A 24,713-nucleotide genomic window follows, 5' to 3' on the forward strand; every position below is an offset into this window, starting at 1 on the left:
AAAATTGTTTGAAAATAGTTTCACATCGCTGCCCTTGAGTTCCCCATATCATTCTGGAGTTCAGGTCTGGATACGCACCGATTCTCTTTCATGCTTAACTGTGGATATGTGTGGTATATTACTTCCACATAGTCAACTCATAACTGCTGGACTATCCTCAAATGGCCACCTTCCTTTGGATATATCTGCGCTTATTTCATTGCAATCTTCTATTTCTGGAACTTCTAATCTGGTTCATACAAACTCGACCGTTTCGTGTCTACATCGTATGGGCATTGCAATTTCTTTAAACCTTCCCATTCTTCTTGAAGGACCACCTGGTGCGGGTAAAACCACTTTGGTTGAGGAGGCTTCAAGACTTGTTGGTTCTTCTGGTAAATCTAAATGATTTGATTGGTTTAGACTTTTCAATTTCACGTTTTTTGTACTTACAATTTTATTTATCAATTCTGTAGATCTTCTCAAAATACATCTAGGAGATCAGACGGATAGTAAGCTTCTTCTTGGCACATACATGACTACATCCACTCCTGGGTCATTTAAATGGCAGCCAGGCGTTTTGACAACAGCTGTTTCTGAAGGAAGATGGATTTTAATTGAAGACATTGATTTGGCACCCGTTGATGTTGTTGCTGTGCTGGTGCCTCTTCTTGAGACTAGATGGCTGCATATTCCTAGTCGTGGCGAGCGTATCCAGGCTAAAGATAGTTTCCGTATTTTTGCGACCCGTCGTGCAGCTTCGTCCACTGCAAAAAACGGCAGCTCATTTGCTACAAAAAGTCGTCAAAATTCTGCAAATCAAAAACATCTGGGAGAGTCTCTTTGGACTGCGATTTTTGTTGATGAAATGAACGATGCCGAGGTTAAACGCGTTGTCCATTCCCGGTTTCCTATTCTCCAAGGTTGTATTGATGAAATTATGAACTCATATACCACGCTTCGTGAGCAGTTTCAAGAAATGCATTCTGTTGGACGACAGTTGTCAACCCGCGATCTCATCAAATGGTGTCATCGTGTAAGTAACCACCATCAGATTCAATCGGCATCTTGCCAAACACTGTCAAGCTCAGTAGAACGCCAACGCGAAGATTTATTTCGAGAGGCATTTGATTGCTTTATGGCCATGATTCCCAAACTCTCCTTCCGCAATCAGATTGCACACTTCCTTGGCGTCACCCTTCAAATTCCACAGCACCGAGTAGAGTTTTTTCTTGAGAATTTTGTTCCAAATATTGACGCTAATCTTTCATCAAAAAAGCTTGTATGTGGACGAGTTGTTCTCCCTATTTTCAATGTCAAAATTGCAAATACACCTCGTCCCCCATTTGCTCCTACTTCACCTTCATTGCGCTTGATTGAGCGACTTGCCGTATCAATTTCGCTGTGCGAACCTGTTTTACTTGTTGGCGAGACAGGAACAGGCAAAACGACCGTGGTTCAGCATCTTGCTAGTCATGTTGGATCTAAATTGGTTGTAATTAATATGAGCCAGCAATCAGACAGCACAGACTTATTGGGTGGATTTAAGCCTGTGGATGCGTTGCTATTGGTAGTTGCAGTTCGCGAGGAATTCGACGACTTGTTTAGTCGTACCTTTTCTGTTAAAAACAATGCATCTTTTTTGTCATCAATTCAAAAGGTATGATGTGAATTTTATTTTTTAAAGTTTAACTATATGGCTAACTGACTCAACTTTAGGCATATGCTCGTCGAAATTGGCGCCAATTGATTATTGGGTTTGAAAGTGCTGTTAAAATGGCAAAACAGGTTTTTGATAAACAACGCAATTCTGCTTCACAAAAGATTGATAACGATGCTGTTCCTGATGCATCTGTGCAGAAGAAAAAGCCCAAACAATTGAATCCAGTGCTTTGCGAAGAATGGGATAGGTTTTCCAACACTGTAAAGCGACTTTTTGTACAGCTTGACCAAATTAAAAACAATCTTTTTTTCTCTTTTGTTGAAGGAACGCTTGTTAAAGCACTTCGACACGGACACTGGATTCTGCTAGACGAGATAAATCTTGCCACTGCAGAAACACTCGAGTGTCTAAGTGGGTTGCTACAATCTTCAGACGGATCAGTTATGTTATTGGAGCGCGGAGATACAACTCCAATTGTCCGACATCCTAATTTTAGACTTTTTGCCTGCATGAATCCTGCAAATGATGCTGGAAAACGTGATTTGCCGCCTGGACTTCGCAGTCGATTTACCGAATTTTGGGTCGAGTCACCCGATACAGTTCAAGCTGACTTGCTCCTTATTATTCGCAGTTATATTTTTTCGCATCTTCCTGCCGGCCCAACTGGGGATCGTATTTGTCTTGATGTTGCCGAGTTTTATTCAGCTGTAAAATCACTTGCTGCTCAAGGCATACTTTTTGATGGTGCTGACCAACGTGTACATATCAGTATGCGAACCCTTACCCGTGCACTGTCATACGCCATATATATTGCACCCATGTATGGTATCCGTCGATCATTATACGAAGCCACTTATATGACCTTTATGACTGGTCTCGGAGCCGAGAGTCGTCAAAAAGTATCTACATTTCTTAGAAAGTCAATTTTAAACGGCATACGGAATCCTGATGCGTTTGTTAAGCAGGTTCCTAAACATCCAGGAGAGCAAGATGACATGGCTGATCTCAACGAAGACGTTCTTCGCGATTCTCCATATATACTGATTGATTGTTTTTGGATTGAAAAAGGTCCATTGGACATTCCTTCTGATCTGGATAGTTTGTTTGTATTGACGCCTTCTGTAAAAGCCAATCTTGTGAATCTATCTCGAGCAGTACTGTCTCGTAAATATCCAGTTCTTATTCAAGGCCCTACATCAGCTGGTAAAACCAGCATGGTAGAGTATCTTGCTAAGCGTACAGGACACCGATTTTTACGAATCAATAATCACGAGCATACGGATATTCAAGAGTATTTAGGCAGTTATGTCAGCAATGATCAGGGTGCTTTGGCATTTCAAGATGTGAGTTTAGGCTAGTTATTTTATGTTCATTTTTATTGTGTATTGGTTGATTATTCTAATTTGAACATGTGTAGGGTGTGCTGGTTGAAGCTCTTCGTAAAGGGTATTGGATTGTTTTAGATGAGTTGAATTTGGCACCTAGCGATGTTCTCGAGGCACTCAATCGACTACTTGACGACAATCGCGAGCTTTTTCTTCCCGAGACACAAGAATTGATTAAGCCTCATCCTCATTTTATGCTATTTGCAACACAGAATCCTGCTGGTCAGTACGGTGGTCGTAAGCAACTTTCTCGTGCTTTTAGAAATCGATTTTTGGAGCTTCATTTTTCAGACATTGCTGAAGGAAATCTTGAAATGATTTTGGAGAAGCGATGTCGAATCGCACCGTCCTATGCTAAGAAGCTTGTAACCGTATACAAAAGCCTCCAAAAGCTGCGTGACACCTCGCGTATTTTTGACGGTCGACAGTCGTTTATCACTCTGCGTGATTTGTTTAGATGGGCTTTACGTGGCGCAGTGGGATATCAAAGGCTTGCAGAGGATGGTTATATGCAGCTTGCTGAACGAGTTCGTAAGCCAGAAGATCGCGCAACTATCAAGAAAATTTTAGAAATCGAGTTTAAAGTGACTATAGACGAAGAGGCCATGTATGAGAGTTTGTTCAAGCAAATTTGGGCTTCATTAGAGACATACATACCAACAAATCAAAGTTTTTCTCGTATGGTGGATCAGATTGTATGGACGCAAGCCATGCGAAGACTATTTGTACTGGTGCATTTGGCTATGCAACATTCCGAACCTGTGTTGCTTGTAGGCGAAACGGGTTGTGGAAAAACCACTGTGGTTCAAATTCTTTCTGCTTTGGCCAACCGTCACTTGCATATTATTAATGCACATCAAAATTCAGAAACAGCAGATTTTCTTGGAAGTCAGCGTCCTACACGTGAGCGTGAACAGGCAGAAACAGAATTTCGTGATCAGATGCGTCTACTACTGAGTCACCCAGCTTTACTACAGGATAATGTGATTGATACTAAATATGAAAAGCTTGGAACAATGATAGAAAAGGCAGAGGCTATTGCTGCACTATTTGAAACACTTGATTTAGATGAAGATACACTTAAAGCACTTCAATCTCAAGTACAGCTGTGCTTGAAACTTGGCCGGAAATCTAGAGCGTTGTTTGCCTGGGCTGATGGACCTCTTGTGCAGGCAATGAAGCAAGGTGACTTTTTTCTTCTTGATGAAATTTCATTGGCAGACGATTCGGTACTTGAGCGCCTGAATTCTGTTTTGGAACCTCAACGTTTACTTGTGCTTGCCGAAAATGGTACCAAAGAAATCCAAGAAATTACTGCTGCCGAGGAATTTAGAATTTTTGCTACCATGAATCCTGGCGGTGATTACGGGAAAAAAGAGCTTAGCCCTGCTTTGCGTAACCGATTCACTGAAATTTGGGTGTCTTCAGTATCTTCTCGCGTAGATCTATTGCATATCTTGGAAAAAAAATTGCATCCACTCAATATGCCAACAGAAGTTTGTTGTCTGTGGGGAAACCGGATTTTAGATTTTCTGTATTGGCTGGCAGATCAATTGCATAAGCCTATTGAAAGTATTGTTTCACTTCGTGATATTCTTGCCTGGGTTGGCTTTATGTGTTCCACTTCTTCCCACCTTGAAGTTGCAAATGCTTTTTTCCATGGTGGATGTATGGTGCTGATTGATGGAATGAGTATCAATCCACTTTTTGGCACAATGGGGTCATCCACTGTTACACTTGCAAAAACATCCAGATACTTTTTGCGTAGACTGGCAGAGGGTAAAAGTATTGATCAGATTGTATTTGATGATTGCATTACGGCTCATGACGATGCAGAATTTGGTATTGTAGTCCCCAAACTCAACACGGCAGGATCTCACTTTGGTGCAAATGATTTTTACATTTCGGTTGGAAACGCTCCATCCAAAAATGTTAGTTTTGCAATGCAGGCTCCTACAACTCTGTCCAACTGCATGCAATTGCTTCGTGCCTTGCAACTCAACAAGCCTATTCTTTTGGAGGGTAGTCCAGGTGTAGGCAAAACTTCTCTTGTTGCATCGTTGGCAGCAGTATCACAGCACAATATAGTTCGTATTAACTTGTCAGAACAAACGGATTTAATGGATCTGTTTGGATCAGATCTTCCTGTGGAGGGAGGTTCTGGAGGCGAATTTGCATGGCGAGATGGACCTTTTTTGAAGGCAGTTCAAGATGGCGCATGGGTATTGTTGGATGAGCTCAATTTGGCGTCTCAACAAGTGCTTGAAGGTTTAAACTCTTGTTTAGATCATCGTGCAATCATTTATATTCCCGAGTTGGATCGCAACGTAACCTGCCATCCTGATTTTCGTGTTTTTGCAGCGCAGAATCCACAGCATGAAGGAGGTGGTCGAAAAGGTTTGCCAAAGTCTTTTGTCAATCGGTTTAGTCAGGTGTATGTTGCCCCACTGAACATGGGTGACTTGCGATTCATTAGCTCGGCTCTTTACCCCAATCTTGATCCAGCAGTATCTGAAAAAATGATCACGTTTAATGAACGGATTCGTGAAGAAACCATGGTCAAGTGTTCATTTGGATGGCGTGGTGCTCCATGGGAGTTTAATCTCCGTGATGTTTTGCGTTGGATTGAGCTATGGCAGGCTAATGTACTCAAGCTTAAAAACAGTACACAGGTTTCTGCCATTGATCCTGGATACTTTTTGGAGATAATTTATACTCACAGAATGCGAACTCCATCAGACCGACAACGCGTTCGGGATATCTTTATCGATGTTTTTGGATACCTGCCTGATCATTCCACAAATCACCCACGATTGTATATTACTCCTACATTGCTGCAGATTGGAAACTCTTTTTTGAAGCGTGCTGCTTTCCGTGGTACTCACAAATATGGCGTTCCTACAGATCACTTACAAATCCTCCCATCCGCACTGCCATTTTTAGAATCTCTTGTTCAATGTGTTGAAACAAAGTCACTGCCTCTTATTATTGGACCAACTGCTACCGGTAAAAGCTCTATTGTGCGATTGCTAGCGTCTATCTCTGGTCAAAATTTACACGAAGTCACACTTAATCCTGGAGTTGACGCTCTTGAGCTTCTTGGTGGATTTGAGCAAATAGATCTTGTTCGTCTTAGTCAAGAAATTATCGATACTTTTGAAAAAGTCTTGCATACCGTACTGACTAGTGGACTGTTGCAACCCAATTTGGTTTCTTTAAAAACTCTGACACAGATTCAGCTAGACTGGTCGGCATTTTGTTTGAAGCATGCAAACCTTTCGACTTTGGATTCTGTGGCTATATTCCAGCAACTTTCCAGTTCGCTTCAAAAAATTGCTGCGTCTTTGCATACCCCGCTGCATGCTTTTGCCGATATTCAGAATTTACTTACAACCTATACTGAATTTTTGAGCTCTGGTGTTCGTGGCCGCTTTGAATGGGTCGACAGTGCTCTTATACGCGCTCTTGAGCATGGCGACTGGCTCCTCATTGATAATGTCAACCTGTGCTCAACCAGCGTACTGGATCGTCTCAATCCTTTAGTTGAAACCAATGGAGCAATAGCAATCAGTGAGCGTGGATTGGTGCATGGTGAAATTAAAGTCATCACACCACATCCTAATTTTCGTCTTTTTATGGCAATGGATCCACAGTATGGCGAAGTTTCTCGAGCAATGCGTAATCGTAGTGTTGAGATATATATTGATCATTTTCAAACATCCATTAGTGCAAATACTTTTTCTGTTGCTAAACTTACCTCCTCTGTTGGATTTTCTGGTGATGCACTGGCCTCTGCCATTGTTCAAGTATCTGCACGCGATTCTCACACTAGTGGGTATGAACAACCTAGCACTGACTCTCGAAGTCCAATACTAAACGCTAGATTAATTGTTGAGCAACTTCAACGAGGCGATTCATTAGAATCGGCAGTTCATTCTACTTTGGATCCTGAAACTGCTGCAATCACTTTACAAGCAATGTCTGCTCTAGGTCAAAACTATCCTAGCTGTTGGCCACAGTTTGTATCAGGAAAGCTACTTTCACAACACTCTACTCTTGCATCTCTTTCTATTTCTGCAGCAGGGATCATTGCACATACAAGTTGTACTAGAAGAGATTTAAAATTTGTATCACCTACTTCACTAATGCCTGTAATGTTTGAAAAACCAAGTCGAGCAGATATAGTTGCAGCAGCAATCGATTCATTTTTACAGGACACTACTTTTGCTGATTTTTCTACACGAAAACTTTGGCTAATAATGTGGAGGGATGCTCTTGGATTATCAGTTGATCGTGAGCTTAAAGATGCGTTTGATTTGGCACTTAGACTTGTCGAATCTAAACCCATGGATGCTGCTGTTGTAAAAATTAGTGCCTTTTCAAATATGCAACTGGCTTGTTTTGGAATAGCCAATGCAGATGCAATCAATTTTCCTATAGATTTACAGCAAACTGGTATTCCTTGCATTACGACTCAGACAAGTGCGTTCAACGGAACTGTATTTCGTTTAGTTCGACGCCAATATAGAGAACAACTAGTTGAAGATTCTATTTATAAGCAATCAGCTGATACTCTTGTTCGAGATATGAGTGTTGCACAACTCTCATATGCTTTGCAGATGGGCGTGTTACGTTTATCACAACTTCCACATCCATGTGTAGAAACAATCTATCCACTTTTAAATGCTACCAGAGATATTTGCATTTCTATTCTAAATGTAGCTCAAATCTCGAATCAGTCTTTGAGTTTTTTCAAAGTAAGAAATGATTTGATGGCCATTTGAACTCGATCTATTTTTACTAATCTGATGCTATTTAATGCTATAATCTAGACTCTTGTACCTATTGTAAAGTTGATGGATCGTCGCTATGAACTATGGGAATCAACCCAAACAAGCACGGTAGATATTTCAAAGTTGGTACTCTGTGTTCGCCGTATTGCAAAGCTGGTACCCGTATGTGTTTCTCTATGTCCTGAGAACACAATTGAGATGGGCATGATTTCCAATGCTGTTGAAAAGGCATGGGAAGCTCTTAGCATTGAAAAGATCAAGGCATTAGGAGTGTTGTGGAAACTCGGGGGTATTACGACATTGCATACTCCGTTATTGATCGATATAGCAACACAGTTTGATAAAGTCAACACCCGATTGAACTCTGCACTTCAAAATCCGTTTGATTGGATATCCAGAAAAACAATCACAGCTGCTGGATTAGATGTCAAAAAGGCAGTCATGGAAGGTGTCGCAACCCTTCACTACCTCAATGAAAAGGATACCCCCAACACTGAGTTGTTGCAAATGCTGCAGGATGTGCCTGAAAAACTTGATGAATGCATTACAAAGTTGGACGCGACTCAATCGGTATCTCTTATGATGCTTTCCAACATTGACGCCCAGCTTGCCACTATTACTCTTTGGCCGTTTTTCGATACATGGGCACTGGCGTCTGAGCTCACTATTATTGAAAAAATCTACATTCATTTACACAACGGACAGATCGATAACTCTCAACTAATCAAGTCTATTCGCGAGTTTATCAACTCGGCTGTGACGACTACCTCACTTCCCCCATTGCATTTTGAACCATTACAGCGACTTGTGTGGGCATTGGATGATGATTTAAAAAACAACTCAAATCATGCTATTGCTGAGCATTCCAAAAAGCAGTTTGTGCATACAATTGCTCAAGAGGCATTGCATCAATGGAGTAAATCATTTTGGAATAATGGATTTGCTTTTTGGCGATCTTCAACTATGGGCAATCGTGAGTCATTTATGATGAATGGTCAAATCCTGCAACTGCTATCTTTGGAGAACGAACTTGCTACAGGACTGGTAAGGATCAAAACTATGCTAAATATTTGACTTTGCCACTTGATTTTATTTTTTGCAGTTTTTAATTCGTCTATAATTTAGGAAACGGCAATCCACATCAGCAACAAAGGGAGCGAATCTATGCATATTCCTTTGTACAATGGCTTAAGTGGTCATACTCTTGCGTTGCTTGCAAGCATTTCTAAAGTTCCTGTATATTCCTCTGCTAGCAAAGTGCAGCAGATGAAGGCATTACTGCGTCATACTGCCTCGCCTGATTTTGAAATATCACAGCGTAACAAATTTGACGTGTGTGTTTTGATGGCATGCATTCGTCAGCTTTTGTTGGCTCATGCTACACTTTACTCGGTAGAAACGCTTGATGCCATTCGTTCCGGAATAGACCAACTTGGATTGTTGACCATTTCAGAAATAGCTGAGATCAAGGATTTATTACTTCAAGTCAACTCTCAACGGATGAAATTGATTGTCCAGAAATACTTGAGTCCAATGATCGATTCTCTTGCGCTGTGTATCAAAAAGGATAAAATTTCTGTGGTCCAGCTCAATATCGAGTTTTCCAAAGCTTGGGTTTTGTATTCGCTTGCATTTTTGGAAGTTTATATTCCAGATTTGCCCGTAGACCCTGTTGCTATGAGAACTGCCAAAATTGCTCTTGCTTCACGACATGCAGATCGTTTAAAGGCAGGCATTCTTGTGAGTGCGGACAAAGAATTTATTCAATGCCAAAACAAACTCAGTCCTTATACTCAAGCTAAAGTGGAGGATTTGGAATTTGAGTTTTCTAGAATGACTAGATGGCGCTCTAAACTCCCCATTCGTCCAACCAGATCTCAAATGGTTGATATTGTCAATGAACTGCAGCAGGTGAAGCAGAGTGTGCTTCATTTCGACACTATTCAACTATTACTTACACAGCTGGTGGCCGAGACTGGTTTATCCTCCGATGTGCTTTATCAAGAAGAGTCCTTGCAAGATGTAATCCAATCAATTATTGACCGTATTGATGCAAAGTATCCACAATATCGCGACCTCTTGCTTCCTGCATGTACTGCTCTTTATCAACTCAAGTATGGTATTCGACTAATGCGTCATGCTGGTTCTATTTTGCATTTGAGAGATGCTTCATCTTCCATTGCTCCACTTGTTAGATTTGTCCAAGACTTTCAAATTGAGCAATTTGATGTTGTGTTGGATCATGTCGGCTCTATTCGTGGAAACAGCCAATCTCTTATGCAAACCAAACTTGAGATTCAATTAGCTACAATAGAGCAGCTTGTGGCTTTTGTTAGATCTGGATTAAATGTCGATACTTCAGTCCTTCTTCGTATACACGCATTCTTTGATGCCGTTGTTGATATCTGGGGAGAAGCTGAAGCTCAACAAAAACGCTTGGAAGAGGAGAAAGAATCACTGTTTGCTATGACTCAAGCCAACGTAGTGACTGATGAAGAGCGGGAAGAAACCGAGTTTTGCCAGCGATTTCCTGACTTTTTTGAAACATTTGCTGATATTATTCCTGTTGATCCGCTAAACGATTCCGAAGCCCCCAAAGATGCGCCTGCAAAATCCAAACAGCCTGTCATTATTCCTACATTTAATGATGCTCAAGCATGGCGTATTGCTACAAGCTATAAATATACAGTTGGCGCATTTGGTACGGCATCTACAACTGGCTTCCAAAAACAATGGAGTTCTGCGTTTCTCTCCTGTTTGGATGCTGCAATGGCAGTTTGTCGTTTGGATGGTGTATCGGTTCCTCCCACTATGGATCAAATGGGACGACTTGGATTTGTGTTTGCTTCGGCAAAGCATATCTCTGATTTTTCCACTACAAATGTTTCTGATTCAGATGTGTATGACTTTTACAACGACTCCAATGTATACGAGGCTCAACAAATTCAATCTCTCTTAGTGAAATTTGATAGCCGTATAAATGATCTTCTTGCACAATGGCCTGATCATGATGTATTGGTTCATTTGAGTGCTATTTGCCGACGAATCGCGTCATTTCCCGTTGCATCCCCACTCATGAAACTACTGACTGGAATTGAGCTATTGCTGATCAAAAGTCAGGACTGGGAAGCGTATGCCAGCAAGGAGGTGTCTCTCAAGATGTGTTTAGATGATATAGTTTTATTTATTGTCAAATGGCGTCGACTTGAACTCAATACATGGCGCCAACTGCTAAAATTGGAAGAGCGTCGTTGTGCTGCCAAAGTCGGCAAACTTTGGTTTCATTTATGGAGAACCACAATGGGTATTTTGCGTAATCCTGACTTTGACTTGACTCAGGTAAATTTTAAATGTGCATGTTTATTCCGATTGAAACTATTGCATTTAAACCAAATTTCTTACCTCGTACGTATATGACTTGTGATTATTAGACGGAATCAGAAAAAAGTACGCTTATGAACGGACTGTTTGCAACATTTGATAACATGTGTATATCATCTCCTATTGGACAATTTTCTGAAAGATTGGATATGCTGCGCTCTTTTCATAAGCATCTGAGCCACCTAGACAAGAGCTGTCCAGACGAAATGTTCACTGGGCTTAAAACCATTATATCTATTCTTTGGAACGTAATTTCTTACTATTCACAATTTTCACTCTCTGTGGAAACGGCTTTAACCAATGCTCGCAAGCCAATTCTTACAGAACTCAAAAAATATGTAAAGATCGCCACATGGAAAGATGTCAATGTATTTGCTTTGAAAGAGAGCGCCAAGCGTACACATTACCATCTGAACAAGTTTGTGAAAAAGTACATGCTAAGTCTTGAGCAGCCAGTAAAAGACGTTATTGCTACATTTCAAGAGACTCCTCCATCGATGCCTGCTTTGCCAGCAGAAATAAAAATAGAGCCCGAGTCGATGTGGGATATTTGCCAGCTATCTGCCATGCAAAGCTGTCAAACATCATTGGCAATACCAAAAACTACGGATGGCAATTCGGCATTTATAGAAAATGCTACACGTGTACCAGATGCTCACAAACTACTTGGCAGGATGAAAAGCATGACCATGTCAGTGATTTCGGATAATGTCTATGCAGATACAGCTTCTGGAGTCGAGGGATTTTTAGAAACAATACTAGAGCGAGTTGACCTATTCAGAAAAGTAAACGTTGCTGCTCAAGGGGATATCAAAGTCGCCAAGGGTCAGAAGTTGATGCGAAAAAAGGCTTTAGTTGATCTACTAAAATATCTAGCAATTCTTGGCCTTTTGCCTCGATGCAGACAACGATTTGCGCATCATCAGGACTCTTTTGTTACAAATACGTATCCAGAATTGGAAGTATCAAAGCTTGTATCTGTCATTTCGGCTTTGGCACCTTCTTCCTGGATGCATTCTGAATTGCACACTCTTGCTGAGCGTGCACACCAATATCATTTCCGAAATATTGCCAGAATAGCTGTTGTTAGAAGTGCTGCACTTTCTATGCCTTTGGATCTTACAATGCTAGAAATCGAGCGTTCAGTCAGCTCGTTGGAGCATCTTCTCAACATTTCGTTGGAGCAGCGATCGCTTATTTCTTCCTTCTTGACCAATATAACACAAATGTCGGGCTTTGCTGAGCAAGTTCGCTACATTATTAGCACACCCTCACAGGTTGAATTCCAATCCAATAGCAAATACATTGGCAATCTCGTAGCTGCTCAACGCGCAGTGAATAATGCAGTGATTGTTGTTTCTCAGTCTATAACTGTAAGCGACATGGTAAAAAAACATGGTCATTCAGTTACTGCCAAATTCATTGAGCGTATCAATACTGTTTTGGAGTCTTTGAAAGCCATAAAATCCAGTATCGATGCTTCATGTATGCTGAATGTTGCTACTTACTTGCCTTCGCTGGTGGTGGTTGTCAAGGACAAAGACTCGACCAACTATTCCAGAATAGTTGCAGCATTGACAGAAGCGTATTACAGTCTTTGCAGCATTCAGTCTGATTTTCCAGAACACGATCTGTTTATTCGTGACGCTGTCAGTTTGGTGTGTTCGGGACTTGATTCCCTACCCTCGACTTTGAATCTTGAAGAAAATCTAGAAAGCATGGATAATCTATCCAACATTTCAACTATTTTGTCCAAAGCAGATTTAGTGGTTGAACATCTACTCATTGCATTCCAGCATTTGCGGACACCCATGGAGGATGTTAGCAAAAATACTGCAAAAAAGAACTCTGCCGATGACGTAGATAAAGAAGTCGATGAATTTGGACTAGATTCTAATCGATTGATAGATATGCACAATCTTACTCGAGCTGTATTTGAAACATCAGCAGTTTCCAACGTGCGGTTGGCTGTATCTGATTTACTCGTGACTATTGAATCGTGTGTTGCCAGTGGAGATACACTACTTAACAATCAGTTGCCGGTATTGCTGGCCCACATTGCTCCGCTTTTTAACCAGTATTATGCACTAGCCCAATTTCGACTTTTGCAGCATTTTTCACTTGCCAAATCTGTTTCTAAACTGACATATATCTTGTCAAATCTGTTTGCATCCCTTTTCAAAGAAGGATTCTGCTTACCAAAATCTAGCGAGGAAGATGACGATGACTGTGCCATGGAAGACCATGCTGAAGGAACAGGTATGGGAGAAGGTGATGGTAAAAAAGATGTCAGTGACGAAATTGAAAATGAGGATCAGGCCGAAGGAGCACAAACCAAAGGTGCTATACCACCACCGGAACCCGAAAAGCACATTGACGATGAAGACGATGGCATTGAAATGACCAACGATTTTGATGGCATTCTCGAGGATGTCGATGGTGATGACGACGACAATGAAGCAGATGATGACGAGGATAATGATCAGGAATTGGACGAAGAGATGGGTGACTTGGACAAGGATCTTGCCGATGTTGTTGATGAAAAGCTATGGGACGATGATGATCAAGTAGACAATCATGAACAAGATGAAAAAACTGAATGCGATGCGCCTGTCGATGGTGGTGCTAACGAGTCGGAGATTGTTGCTGAAGAGGAAACCAATGAGAAAAATAGAAAGGATCAAGACAAAAAGAAACCCCAAGATCAGCAAGCAGACAAAGACGAAACTGCCGATGATACCAAGAAGCAACAGGATGAGCAAAATGATGGGTCTGATTGCGAAAATGATGTAGAAACTAATGATCCAGAACGCATCAATGAGGATAGTTTGGATAAATTTGAAGATTCTCATGGCATCGATATCAAAAAAGCAGATGATCTGGATAAAGACAATGATGAAGAGGATGAAATTTCAGATGAAATGGATCTTGATGGTGATGATGACGACAAAGACGATGCAGAAGCTGATGAAGGCAGTACTTGTAATGACGCTGCCAATGATCAGGTTGATCAAAAGGATGCAGATGATAACGTGAGTTGATGTTGCACAACTAATATTGAAGATTCGACATGTTGAACTAACAATGGTTTTGTATGTGAATTGTATTCAATAGAATATGGACCAGGATGATTTAGACGACACTATCCCGGAACAAATTTCTGACGAACTTTTGAATGACACGGAAAATAACGAGGAAGAGTCAGAGTCAAGCGAGACTGCTGAAGCCCAAGATGAAACTGAAAATTCTGGAGAAGAGCCTTTAAAAACTGCTGGAGACGAACCTGAACAAGATTCTGAAAATAGCAAGAATCAAGAAATACCCAAGGGAGATGCTGCCGAAAACAACAATCAGGATCAGTTGCGTCCAAATCATCAGCCCTTTGGCATTCAAGGTCAAGAAGGCAACGATGCTATCCAGGGTGATGATACAGATGCTCAAAATGAACAGCAAGTCGATGGCGATGATGGTGAAAATTGCACTGCTCAAGATGCACAAGGTACCAAATCTCAAGCTAAATCGCTAAAACAAAATAATTCTACAGAATCACAAGATAAAAATCAGCAGGATGTGAATCCCCGTCGCAACGTTGGCGATGCCATGAAACAATGGCTGTCGCGTCTAAAACAAATAGCGGATTCCAGTGATCAAACCGATGATATGGATGCACTTGAGCAGGACACCAGTGCTCAGCCAGATGTAACTGGCGATGACAATTTCGAGTTTATTGAAAACGATGAAAAATCAAGCGATGCACAGGCACTTGGCGCAGCAACAGAAGAACAGTTGGAAAAAATGGATCGTCAAGCACTTGCTGATGATAAAAACCAAGGCGACTATCAAGAAGATTCAACCATGGACGTAGATGAACCTCTTGAAGATCCAAAAACTGCCGATAAAACTATGCAATCTGAATCAAAAGAAATCCCCTTGCCCAAATCAAACGATTCCAAACTTTCGACTCAAAAGAAACTTCAAACTAATCCACAAGACAATGATGAGTCTTCAAACGCAAGTGATGAAATAGCTGCAGACACTGTGGAAAAAGATGAAGATATTGAGGAAAAGGATCCATCTGGCTCGAATATACTTGGACCTGGTGTAAATGCTTTGAAAGACAATACTCAAGCAGACGATCAAAGCATTTTTGATGATATAGAAACTGACTCGGTGGATTATATTCAAATGCGCCATGATTTAGAGGAGCGCATGGCACTTTACCGGCAAAATGGCAATGACGATCAAATGCAGGTGTATGAGCTTTGGCGATCCTACGTCAATCTGACAAGAGATTTGGCGTTTAATTTATGTGAACAATTGAGACTGATTCTCGAACCAACACTTGCAACAAAACTCAAGGGAGATTACCGTACTGGAAAGCGTCTCAATATGCGCAAAGTGATTACCTACATTGCCAGTCAATTTAAGAAAGATAAAATTTGGCTGCGGCGAACAAAGCCGTCTAAACGCACTTATCAAGTGATGGTTGCTGTAGACGACTCCAGATCCATGTCAGAATCACATTCAGTTCAACTTGCATTTGAATCTCTTGCCATGATTTCCAAAGCACTGGCACAGCTGGAGGTTGGAGATATTGGAATTGTTCGTTTTGGTGAGAGTGTTCAACTTGTCCATCCATTTGAAAAACCGTTTACCGATGATGCAGGAGCAGATTTGATTCGAGCATTTACATTTGAACAAGACCGCACCCATGTTAAGCTCATGATGGAAAATGCCATGAGAATTTTGGAGCATGCACGTTTTTCCAATGCACAATCCTCTGCAGATCTGTGGCAACTCCAACTTGTCATTTCCGATGGTATTTGTGAGGATCACGAATATGTGCGTGCACTTGTTCGAAAAGCCACTGAAGAACGCATCATGGTCGTGTTTATCATTCTTGACAATCGCACTGAAAAGAACTCGATCTTGAACATGACCAACGTCTCGTACGAATTTGACCCAGCAACTCAGCAGCCAACCCTCAAGATGGACCGATACATGGACACATTTCCCTTTGATTATTATGTGGTTGTACGTGACATTGAACGTCTTCCTGAAATTTTAGCAGAAACTCTTCGTCAGTTTTTTATGTTTGTCAGCAGCTGATTCAACTATTTTCAGATTGCCAACTACTTTATACTATAATAAAACCATTTTTGAAATATTCAAAGCAGTCGACTATTTCTATATTGCATAATTCATTTGAATGTTTCAAAACGACAATTGTGTGATTTCTCTTCGCACAGTTTGCGAATTGATAAAGACTGTGCTGATTTGGCAAGACCCATCGCTTATGACCAAACGACGAAAATCGTTGAGAGACCCAGAGCATCCAAAATATACTGATTTGGAAGCCACCAGTCTATTTAAATGGTGTTGAATATCATTTAATGTTAACCGAAATATTAAAATATATACACCGAGTTTATATTGAATTACAAACACTTACACAATGCCACCTGGCTTGACCACAGCTTTGATCAATTTGAATAGATCCGCTTGGCATTGTGCTTCGTAAATAGTTTCCGAGGTCAAGATAACATCATATTGCCTTATTGGAGGGCTAGCTTCCAATAAATTCTACAAAACACTTGGATTTAGCAACAAATAGGTGCCAACTCCACATGAACTCGGCAACAGTAAAAACATACCAGCATACTCTTCCAGTCTCCCGAATAAAAGTTTAGCTGTGCAATATACTGATCGCAAACAACCTCTGTTTCAAACGATCCTTCAGAAATATCATTTTGCACAGGTTGACAAATGGTATTTAGCAGAATATTGGGAATAGTAACCATGCGTAACACAGGCTCGTTATAATCTTGAAAATCCACATGTGCACCGAGTTTTAAACAGTAAATCCCAGGAAGAGCTGATCCACATCCAAGCTCTAGTACTTGAAGTCCGTGCATAGATGAAGATCCGTAAGTCAGTTCTAGATAGGCAACCAAGTCAATTGAACATTCCCATGTTTTGAGTCCTCCTTCGTAAACACCACTAATTAGATCGCTTTGCTGTTCAATACTCTCAACTAGCTCGTTACTGGCCTCTCCAGTCAGTGTTTCAGTAGATGCGATTTGAAACTTGACGTCAGATACGCTTCTTCTAAACAGGGTGGTTGATGGCGAGCATTGAACTAATTCTCCAAAAACATGCTCTGGCTGAGCTGTGGACTGAATAGTTAATAGTTTTGCTGAAAGTGCATTCCTTGGCTTTGATTCATGCAATGCTGCAGAAGGTTTTTGTCCAGTACTAACATCTCCAAAATCAAACTGAAATGACATGTTTTGTATCGACTTTTGCTAATGAATAAACATTCAAAAATATTGTCAATGCAGTTTTTGGCAGAATATTCTGATCAAAACTGAATATTAACGAATAGCAATTTCACTAATTTTTAATTCTAACCCAATAAATGGTTGGAATGTCAGCAAAAGATGATTCGTCTGGAAGAAATGCAGAGCTTCCAGGGCATTTGGGTGACATTATGTCATCCAGGGAAACTAGTACCATCATTGATGGCGACTATACACCACTAGAGAGAATTCTTTTGACTGCCAACGGAAACCTACAACGCATACTAAGCTCATACTTTAATGCCAAAGTGACTGTTGAGATCTTGCGTAATGAAGTTGTTCAGGATACGGATAACAAGGAGATCATGCTGTTTGACAGAGAAGTTGATATTCATTGTTTGGGAAAGGTTCGACTATGCTTGATTTGGTATATTGATTAGTCCTTAAAAACAGTATTTTAATCTTGGACAATGTGGTATTAATTATAGATATGCTGCAATGCAAAAAGTAGTATTACGCTATCCAGTCCCAAATACATTGAAATGATCAAATCTAATCAAGTTGGAATTGGTCAGCTCTTTAGGTAATGCACTGCCCGCTTTAATCTCGTTTAAATGTATTGGATTGTAAATTCTGATTCGGATATTTGGTTATTACAAACAATAGATACGTAAATATCCTACCAGAGTTTGAACTACTCATGGTACGTCGTGACAAAGACTATTTGATTCGTAAATATTCGCTGGAAACAAAGGGCATACAGTGCGTGATTACAGAATCGTTTCCAAACCACCTGTTCAGCGATGGTCTAAATTTGGTAAATCTCTCCAGCAGCGAACATGATTCTAAAGCTTCACATTTTCGATCCATCAACGCTCTATCTCCGCATCTCATATAATTGTACCAAGTGCTTCACTAAAAGAATTAACTTGGACAAAATAAAGTAAACCATTTGTGTTTCTGATTCAAAAGTTCGTTCAATGAGTTGGCATTTTTCGCTTAATTGGTACCCTTTAACGATCACTCTATTTATTTCATCAATTCCGAGCCATCTGTACAACAAAATACAGCACTCACTTGCTTTGACAACGATAGCCCAATGGCATGTCCAGTACCGGACGCCTTGATTCCTACCAACAATGATTCTGCTTTTTGTTTTGAATCACACGCGGCATATGCTTGCATTAGCTTGGAAAAAGTGGGATATTTTTCACATATTGCTGCTGCCTTTGCACTAGTAACTTGCGGAATCTGCTCCAGTGCTTTTTGCCACGAATCGCTTGCGCTCTTTCCAGTCTTGACTTTATCTCCAAAATTCATATTAAGTGATGTCATGCTTCGGTGTCTAAATGAGTAGTATGAAACAAAATATCGTGTCAAATATGAATTCGTATCTATTCAATGGCTTCAAAACAAGATGCCAATCCGTTGCAACGTGTCAAATCACAAACGTATTCTTTTGCGTATCTGTACACTTACCGTTGTTCAGGAGCAAATGCAATCTGTTCAGTATAGCTTACGATCCATGATGCTGTTTCTGCAGACTTTGTAGAATGAACATAGCATCTTCCTTTGGTAGTAAATTGAAGACGAACCAAAAACTCATCTACTACTTTTCGGCAAGGTAAGCCGTCATCAATGGGTGAATGCATGCGATTCTGAGACAGTGGAGGTTGATTACTAGATAAATCATTCAAGCCTATTAATTCTCCATTTTGATTGCATGTGCTAGCAATCGCAGCTCTGCTTTTGTTGGCCTCAATTAATGCAGAACGGATTTGACGGGTATAATGAGCCTGATGACTTTTTTCACGTTGTTTGTAAAATGCATCCAAATCTTCAATCAGATAAATGATATGTGATCCAGGGTAACTTGTCATCAAAGACTCAAAATGCCTCAATAGTGCCGTAGTAATGCATAGTTCAGCCAGCTGCTTTCCGGTTAGTAGTACCAGTACATATGGCTCCGTACTAATATAGGTAGGACGCACATCCCATAATGATAAATCCTCATTCCAAGTACGATTTGTTTTGCGTCTCCATGTGATGATTTTTCCTGAAACTGTAGCATCAACTATTCTTGAATGCGCACCACATTGCTGGATCGCGTCAATACAAAACTTTCCTAAACTGCTGGTCTCCCATTCGGAAGAGAATTCAACAATAATTTCAGTAATACAGTCTGCCTTTCCACGAAGCTTATTTGATGACTGCACTTGCTTGAGAATGCGCCTTTCTATTTCAGCAGCTTCCTATAAAATATAAACGTCAGTCTACTGCCATTATCTGAGAATGTGCACTGAAAAAAGCCAAAAGGCTCGTTTAAAAAAACTTTAAACTATATCATTCTTGCATAGTAATAAAAGTGTGCCAGACCTTGAGTTGTTGTTTTTCTGTTTTTCTACGCTCTCGCTCAGCTTGTTTTGCCTGCTTTTCTGTTTCCTTTTTCTGTAATGTTGTTTCATCAGACATACTGTTTGAAGACTTTAGTCCCGTTGATCTATTTTCTTTTAGTGATTTTAATGTGAGATGTTCTTTAGAAATGATCCGCGGTGGACTCGACATGTCTGTCATTTCACTTTCTAATTTTGGTGACATGTGTGCAATAGGTATCAAAGCCAAGTCAGTTTTTAGATTTTTGTAAACGGCTCGACTCGACTCAAATTCTAGGTCAGCAAAGACGTGTCTTTGTTTTGGAGGTGCTTTTGGAGTTATCGCATTGCACTCTTCTTCAAAGCAGTCGCTGCTGTGATATGTATCTTGAGTTAGGAGGTGCGTGTTGATAATGTCTGGATCGCTAGAGTCAAGCGATATGATGTGCTGAACAAGTTGGGGTGATGTCAAAGCGTAAGGTGTTGGGTTGATTAGTTGGCTGGAGCGTGGTGAGGTTGGTCCTAGATTCTGAAGCAATCCAGATTTCTCAGCAGCTATTTTTTCTGGTCGTTTGGAAGGTATAAGAACCGAATTCTGAACAAGATCCTGATCATTCATCATACTTTGAGCTAAATCGGCCAATTTTGAGTAATTGATTGGCTGTTCTATCAACTCGGTAAAATGTTGAGTGAGAGTATAGAAGTTAGGGTTTCGTATAGTGATCCAAATCTATGATAATAGTATTCAACTCACATACTCTGAGAGTTCTTTCTAGTAGGCGAATTTGGATATGGAGTGTCTGAAATCAATATTGCATCCAAACAGTCGGTTGAATGACATTGCCTTGGAGTTTGATGTAAATCATCCGACTGAGCCATATAATGCTTTATGGTGACTAAACTCGGATCTCGCTCGGTACCTTCTAAAAACTAGATACAATAATCAGAGTATCAGTATCTATAGAATCAAAGGCATATCATTGCAGTGAATTGGCTGATTCAAGTCAGACCTGTCCGTCGAATATCCGATTGATAGTTTGTTCCAAACTCCCAGTTTTTGATAAATCCACAAGTGCATTAGAAAAAGTTGTTCCAGGACACATGGCAACAACATGCTCTGCCCATTCTTTCAACAAACTCTCTGTTGGTTTTCGATTCATACAAGATAAATATCCAGTATATTTGGTCAAGTTTTGGACTCGTTCATATCTGGTTAATGAACATGACTACACGTGATATATCCAGTAGTAGTGGTTTAATGGTCATCTAGATTCAAGTTCTTTGGCATCTAGTCATTACAGTTGTATTCACGTAAAATAAAATACCAAGAAAAAGTGTCTTGTGTTTTGAACTCTAATTGACTGGTTTTTGTGTTCATTTCTGTAAAACACTGAATGTTTACATCACAATTCCAGTCAGTCATACTTGTTCAATCTCCAACTCTCCTTTTATATCAACCAAATATTGGATGATTGACATGAAAACAACAGCTGTATTTCCAAGATTGTTCTTTTGAACTAGAAACGCGAACGTATCCATGAGTTTAGAATACAGCAATGGTGAGTTGTATTGGCAACAATCGAGTCCAATATTTGGAGTTGGTTTCAAACTTGACGATCGTACAATATATAATTTTCAAACGAGGACAATCTCAGTTCAAAACTATAGTTTAATACTGTGTATTGAACAAGCAGACAATTTGTAACAAGCACCAGTATTTGACCATTATTTATTACAAACCAAGAAACAATCAATGCAAGATAAATGCAAAAGTGCTCCGTTTTACGTGAGTACGGCTGTAACACAATAGGGTCAATAAAAACAAGATTATCCTATATTCAGGATAATGAGAATTAAGGACTAGCACACTCAGTTGAGAGTTATAGCAGATGCAAACTGGTTTAAAAGATGAATATGTGAATGGTATTTCAAGAACTTTGGACTGTTTTGTTAGTATGACGGCGACTGATGGTAGCAGTTCGTTGAGTAAGTCCTTCCTGTTCAAGCTCAAACCGCCGCTCCTCTTCCTTCAGCCTGCTATCACTATTACGCATCCATCGCAACAGAACCAAAATGCCAACAATTATGCCAGCAACAACAAATATGCTTCCAAGAATAATCAGGAACAGAGTTGCAGCAAAATGATAGGTTTTAAAGCCACTTGTATGAGACTGGTCTGATGCAGAGTTTATAGGTGCATTGTCAGTGGGTCTGTTTGGCTTGAAGCTGTTTTGATTGGGAAAGGGTTTGTGTAAGCTAGAAGGAAGCATGGCACCGTCTGGAACAACTATCTGTGCTACCAGAGCACATGGAAGAGTTAAAAGAGATAGAAGGAGCGATGACAGCATTGGCATGATGAAGGCAGAGGTGAATGCTTGATAGCCGGCCATCTGAGTAAAGTTCAAACTCTAGTTTGAGTTGTAAAAGTAGCAACTTGTGGTGGTTAAGCAAACGACACTCAACACAGCCATGAACAGTGGCCATCACGTTATCATCGAGCAGAGAATATTATCTTTGTACATTCTAAGCCATTGCGTCAAAGCCAGTTTATTAAGATTCACTTAAAAACTGAACTCGACGCTCGATACTTTGACTGCTTTTTGTCGCTTCGACTCTCTCCAAATCAATCGCATTTCCACTAAACAGTCGTTTATCGTCCTTGGATGTAAAAATCCATTGTCGAGTAGTTTCCTCGAGCAAGCTAATATTAAACTGCACTGATAGTAATCTTCGGGCATGCTCAATCAACCCAGAAGACATCATCAGTGCACGCATTACATCGCGTTTACAATAGTTGGCTTCTATGGCCTCTGCAAGAAGTGCGTTGACATCTGAAAAAAACATGGCCTTGGCAGACATTTCATCCATACGCTTCTCAACTACGTTTTCTTTGTCTGAATCGTCTGGTGCATTTTGCTTGGTTGACTTGTAAACTGGACAGGGTGATGAAAACTTGTCCTGCACATCAGATTCCGAGTCATCGCTATGTTCAAGTCTATCCATGCCACTGGTTTCACCAACTTCAAAACTAGACTCTGAAGAATCATGCCCTTCATCAAGCTGAGATTCTTGAGGCATATTCATAACATGTCTGTGGTGTGGCGATCGAGTTACATCTTCAAATGCAACAAAATGATTATCTTTAGGTGTGACGTCAAGACGATGCGCATCCCTTCCTGACTGTTCGTCTTTCTGTGCAAAAGTTGAATAGTTTTCAGCAGTTATTTTGCTGGTTAGATTAAATCCGACATCATTTGTTCGACATAAAAAAGATAAACTATGTACATTCTGGTCATTACTATCAGCTGCATCTTCAAAAAATGTGTGTTTTCTTCTTGATAATGGTCCACGTAGTTTTTTGATGGTAGGCCTAGTAATGCAGTGTGATGGTTATTGTTTTTAACGCATGGTCTTTCTGCAACAAGTATACACTTTTATACTGTACCTTTTTAATTCTGAAGTTGGCAATTGGCATTTAAAACTCGATTCGGCTTTTTGGACCAACAAACCATGGTGACTGTCACCATGATCATGTGCGGTAGCTGAAATTGAAGTTGGGTCATTACCATTTAGTTGTAAGCGTATTTGTGTCGCTCGTCTAATCGCAGATCGGGTCATACGCGCATCCATTTTATCTTCATTTGCCCCCTCGAGTTGAGGCGACATTCTCGGAATAATCTTTTTAACTGCACGATCTCGCCAAGCTTTCCAAGTATGGCGTGGATGCTATCAATAAACAAATATTCAATTAGAATGTACAAATCATGTTTGAAACATTCAAGTAGAATATGGTTTGAAATAGGTTGCAAGTTGTAGCATGCATTCTTGTACACATTCGACATATTAGACCTGTATTCTACCTGTGCTGCAAAATCCTGATACAGATCATTTCCTTTGAAATGCTTCCCTTTGTTTTTAGCAAGCATTTCATACAGCAAACGGTCGTCTTGTTCGTTAAATTGTACTCGATGTCTAAAATGTCCAAGTATACATAATATTACCTGAAAGCATTTAGCAAATAATAGATTCAAAAATAGTCATTCTGGTAAACCCCAACACGTACATGATACGAGCACTAGTTGTTGGTATAATGTAGGGGTCACTTGGTAACAGACATCCAGCCTGAATACAGTCATCAATGTAGCAGCACTGGAACGTATTTGGATTGGTGGTTGGGTGATATATGCCAACAAGATTCATAAATGGTTCTAAAGCCTCTGGGTCAACCACGCCTCCATTATCCTATAATGGATAGTCTGTTGTAAGAGTCAATGTGCCAAAGGAATATAGCTGAACACTGGCTATCAATCCAGAAATACCAGTTGAATCAATGCTGAATAACTTACTTGTATTCCTGCACACACATGCTTGTGATGCACTCCAAGAGTTACAGTAAACACCAGTGGATTTCCTTCATCATCTACAAAGATACCAGAAGATCGCTGCTTATTCCTGGATGACGATCTACGCATCATGTTTGTCTAGTCAAATGAAAACTTTGGGAATACAAATTATTAATTTTATTGTCAAATTCACGTAAAATAAATTTTATTTTCGAGTAAAATATTGGCCAACTTGTTCAGTTTTTTACTACAGATTGACTTTCAACACACCAATCATCATATAATACAAACTATAAGTTTAAACTGATGCTTTACAACTTGAATTCTGGATTTGTTTGAATAGTCATACATTGTACGATTGTCAAGTTTGGTACCAGATTCATCCATTTCAATCTAGACATTGAATTTGTTTAGATATTGTCAATAAAAGCTTGTACACATTTCTTGTCAATCTGTCTGCCACTCACAAGTGTTGGTGTTTGTATGTAATATTGTTAT

The 24,713-nt window shown here is 40.1% G+C and overlaps 6 protein-coding genes across 6 annotated transcripts; 2 read left to right on the top strand and 4 right to left on the bottom strand.

Moving 5' to 3' along the window:
* Positions 1–268: 268 nt before the first annotated feature.
* Positions 269–6,734, top strand: BATDEDRAFT_10013 (uncharacterized protein; the record flags this gene model as incomplete). The annotated part of the gene is made up of 7 exons (XM_006677067.1): positions 269–374; positions 456–779; positions 816–1,639; positions 1,768–2,985; positions 3,141–3,936; positions 4,165–6,220; positions 6,347–6,734. Coding segments are annotated over 7 exons (5,712 nt in total), but the record flags the coding sequence as incomplete, so codon positions are not given.
* A 9,681-nt stretch (positions 6,735–16,415) lies between these two features.
* Positions 16,416–17,488, bottom strand: BATDEDRAFT_86828 (protein-histidine N-methyltransferase; the record flags this gene model as incomplete). Its single annotated transcript, XM_006677571.1, has 3 exons — positions 16,416–16,566; positions 16,654–16,784; positions 16,856–17,488. 3 exons carry the CDS (start codon positions 17,486–17,488, stop codon positions 16,416–16,418), a joined length of 915 nt encoding a protein of 304 aa, XP_006677634.1.
* A 203-nt stretch (positions 17,489–17,691) lies between these two features.
* On the top strand, positions 17,692–18,398 carry BATDEDRAFT_23388 (uncharacterized protein; the record flags this gene model as incomplete). The annotated part of the gene is made up of 3 exons (XM_006677207.1): positions 17,692–17,907; positions 17,989–18,083; positions 18,167–18,398. 3 exons carry the CDS (start codon positions 17,692–17,694, stop codon positions 18,396–18,398), a joined length of 543 nt encoding a protein of 180 aa, XP_006677270.1.
* A 131-nt stretch (positions 18,399–18,529) lies between these two features.
* On the bottom strand, positions 18,530–21,032 carry BATDEDRAFT_87135 (uncharacterized protein; the record flags this gene model as incomplete). Its single annotated transcript, XM_006677572.1, has 5 exons — positions 18,530–18,845; positions 18,980–19,752; positions 19,877–20,538; positions 20,631–20,802; positions 20,883–21,032. 5 exons carry the CDS (start codon positions 21,030–21,032, stop codon positions 18,530–18,532), a joined length of 2,073 nt encoding a protein of 690 aa, XP_006677635.1.
* A 543-nt stretch (positions 21,033–21,575) lies between these two features.
* Positions 21,576–22,267, bottom strand: BATDEDRAFT_86829 (uncharacterized protein). Its single transcript, XM_006677573.1, has one exon. It carries the CDS (start codon positions 22,260–22,262, stop codon positions 21,801–21,803), a length of 462 nt encoding a protein of 153 aa, XP_006677636.1. The 5' UTR covers positions 22,263–22,267; the 3' UTR covers positions 21,576–21,800.
* Positions 22,268–22,422: 155 nt separating this feature from the next.
* Positions 22,423–24,347, bottom strand: BATDEDRAFT_87134 (uncharacterized protein; the record flags this gene model as incomplete). Its single annotated transcript, XM_006677574.1, has 5 exons — positions 22,423–23,242; positions 23,318–23,598; positions 23,733–23,844; positions 23,936–24,114; positions 24,219–24,347. 5 exons carry the CDS (start codon positions 24,345–24,347, stop codon positions 22,423–22,425), a joined length of 1,521 nt encoding a protein of 506 aa, XP_006677637.1.
* Between the last annotated feature and the right edge of the window lie 366 nt (positions 24,348–24,713).

The sequence above is a fragment of the Batrachochytrium dendrobatidis genome (assembly GCF_000203795.2).
Source record: "Batrachochytrium dendrobatidis JAM81 unplaced genomic scaffold BATDEscaffold_3, whole genome shotgun sequence".
NCBI lineage: Eukaryota > Fungi > Chytridiomycota > Chytridiomycetes > Rhizophydiales > Batrachochytrium > Batrachochytrium dendrobatidis.

Excerpts from the sequence above, each read along its gene's own strand:
- BATDEDRAFT_86829 (XM_006677573.1), bottom strand. The coding sequence starts at position 22,262 with ATGGCCGGCTATCAAGCATTCACCTCTGCCTTCATCATGCCAATGCTG.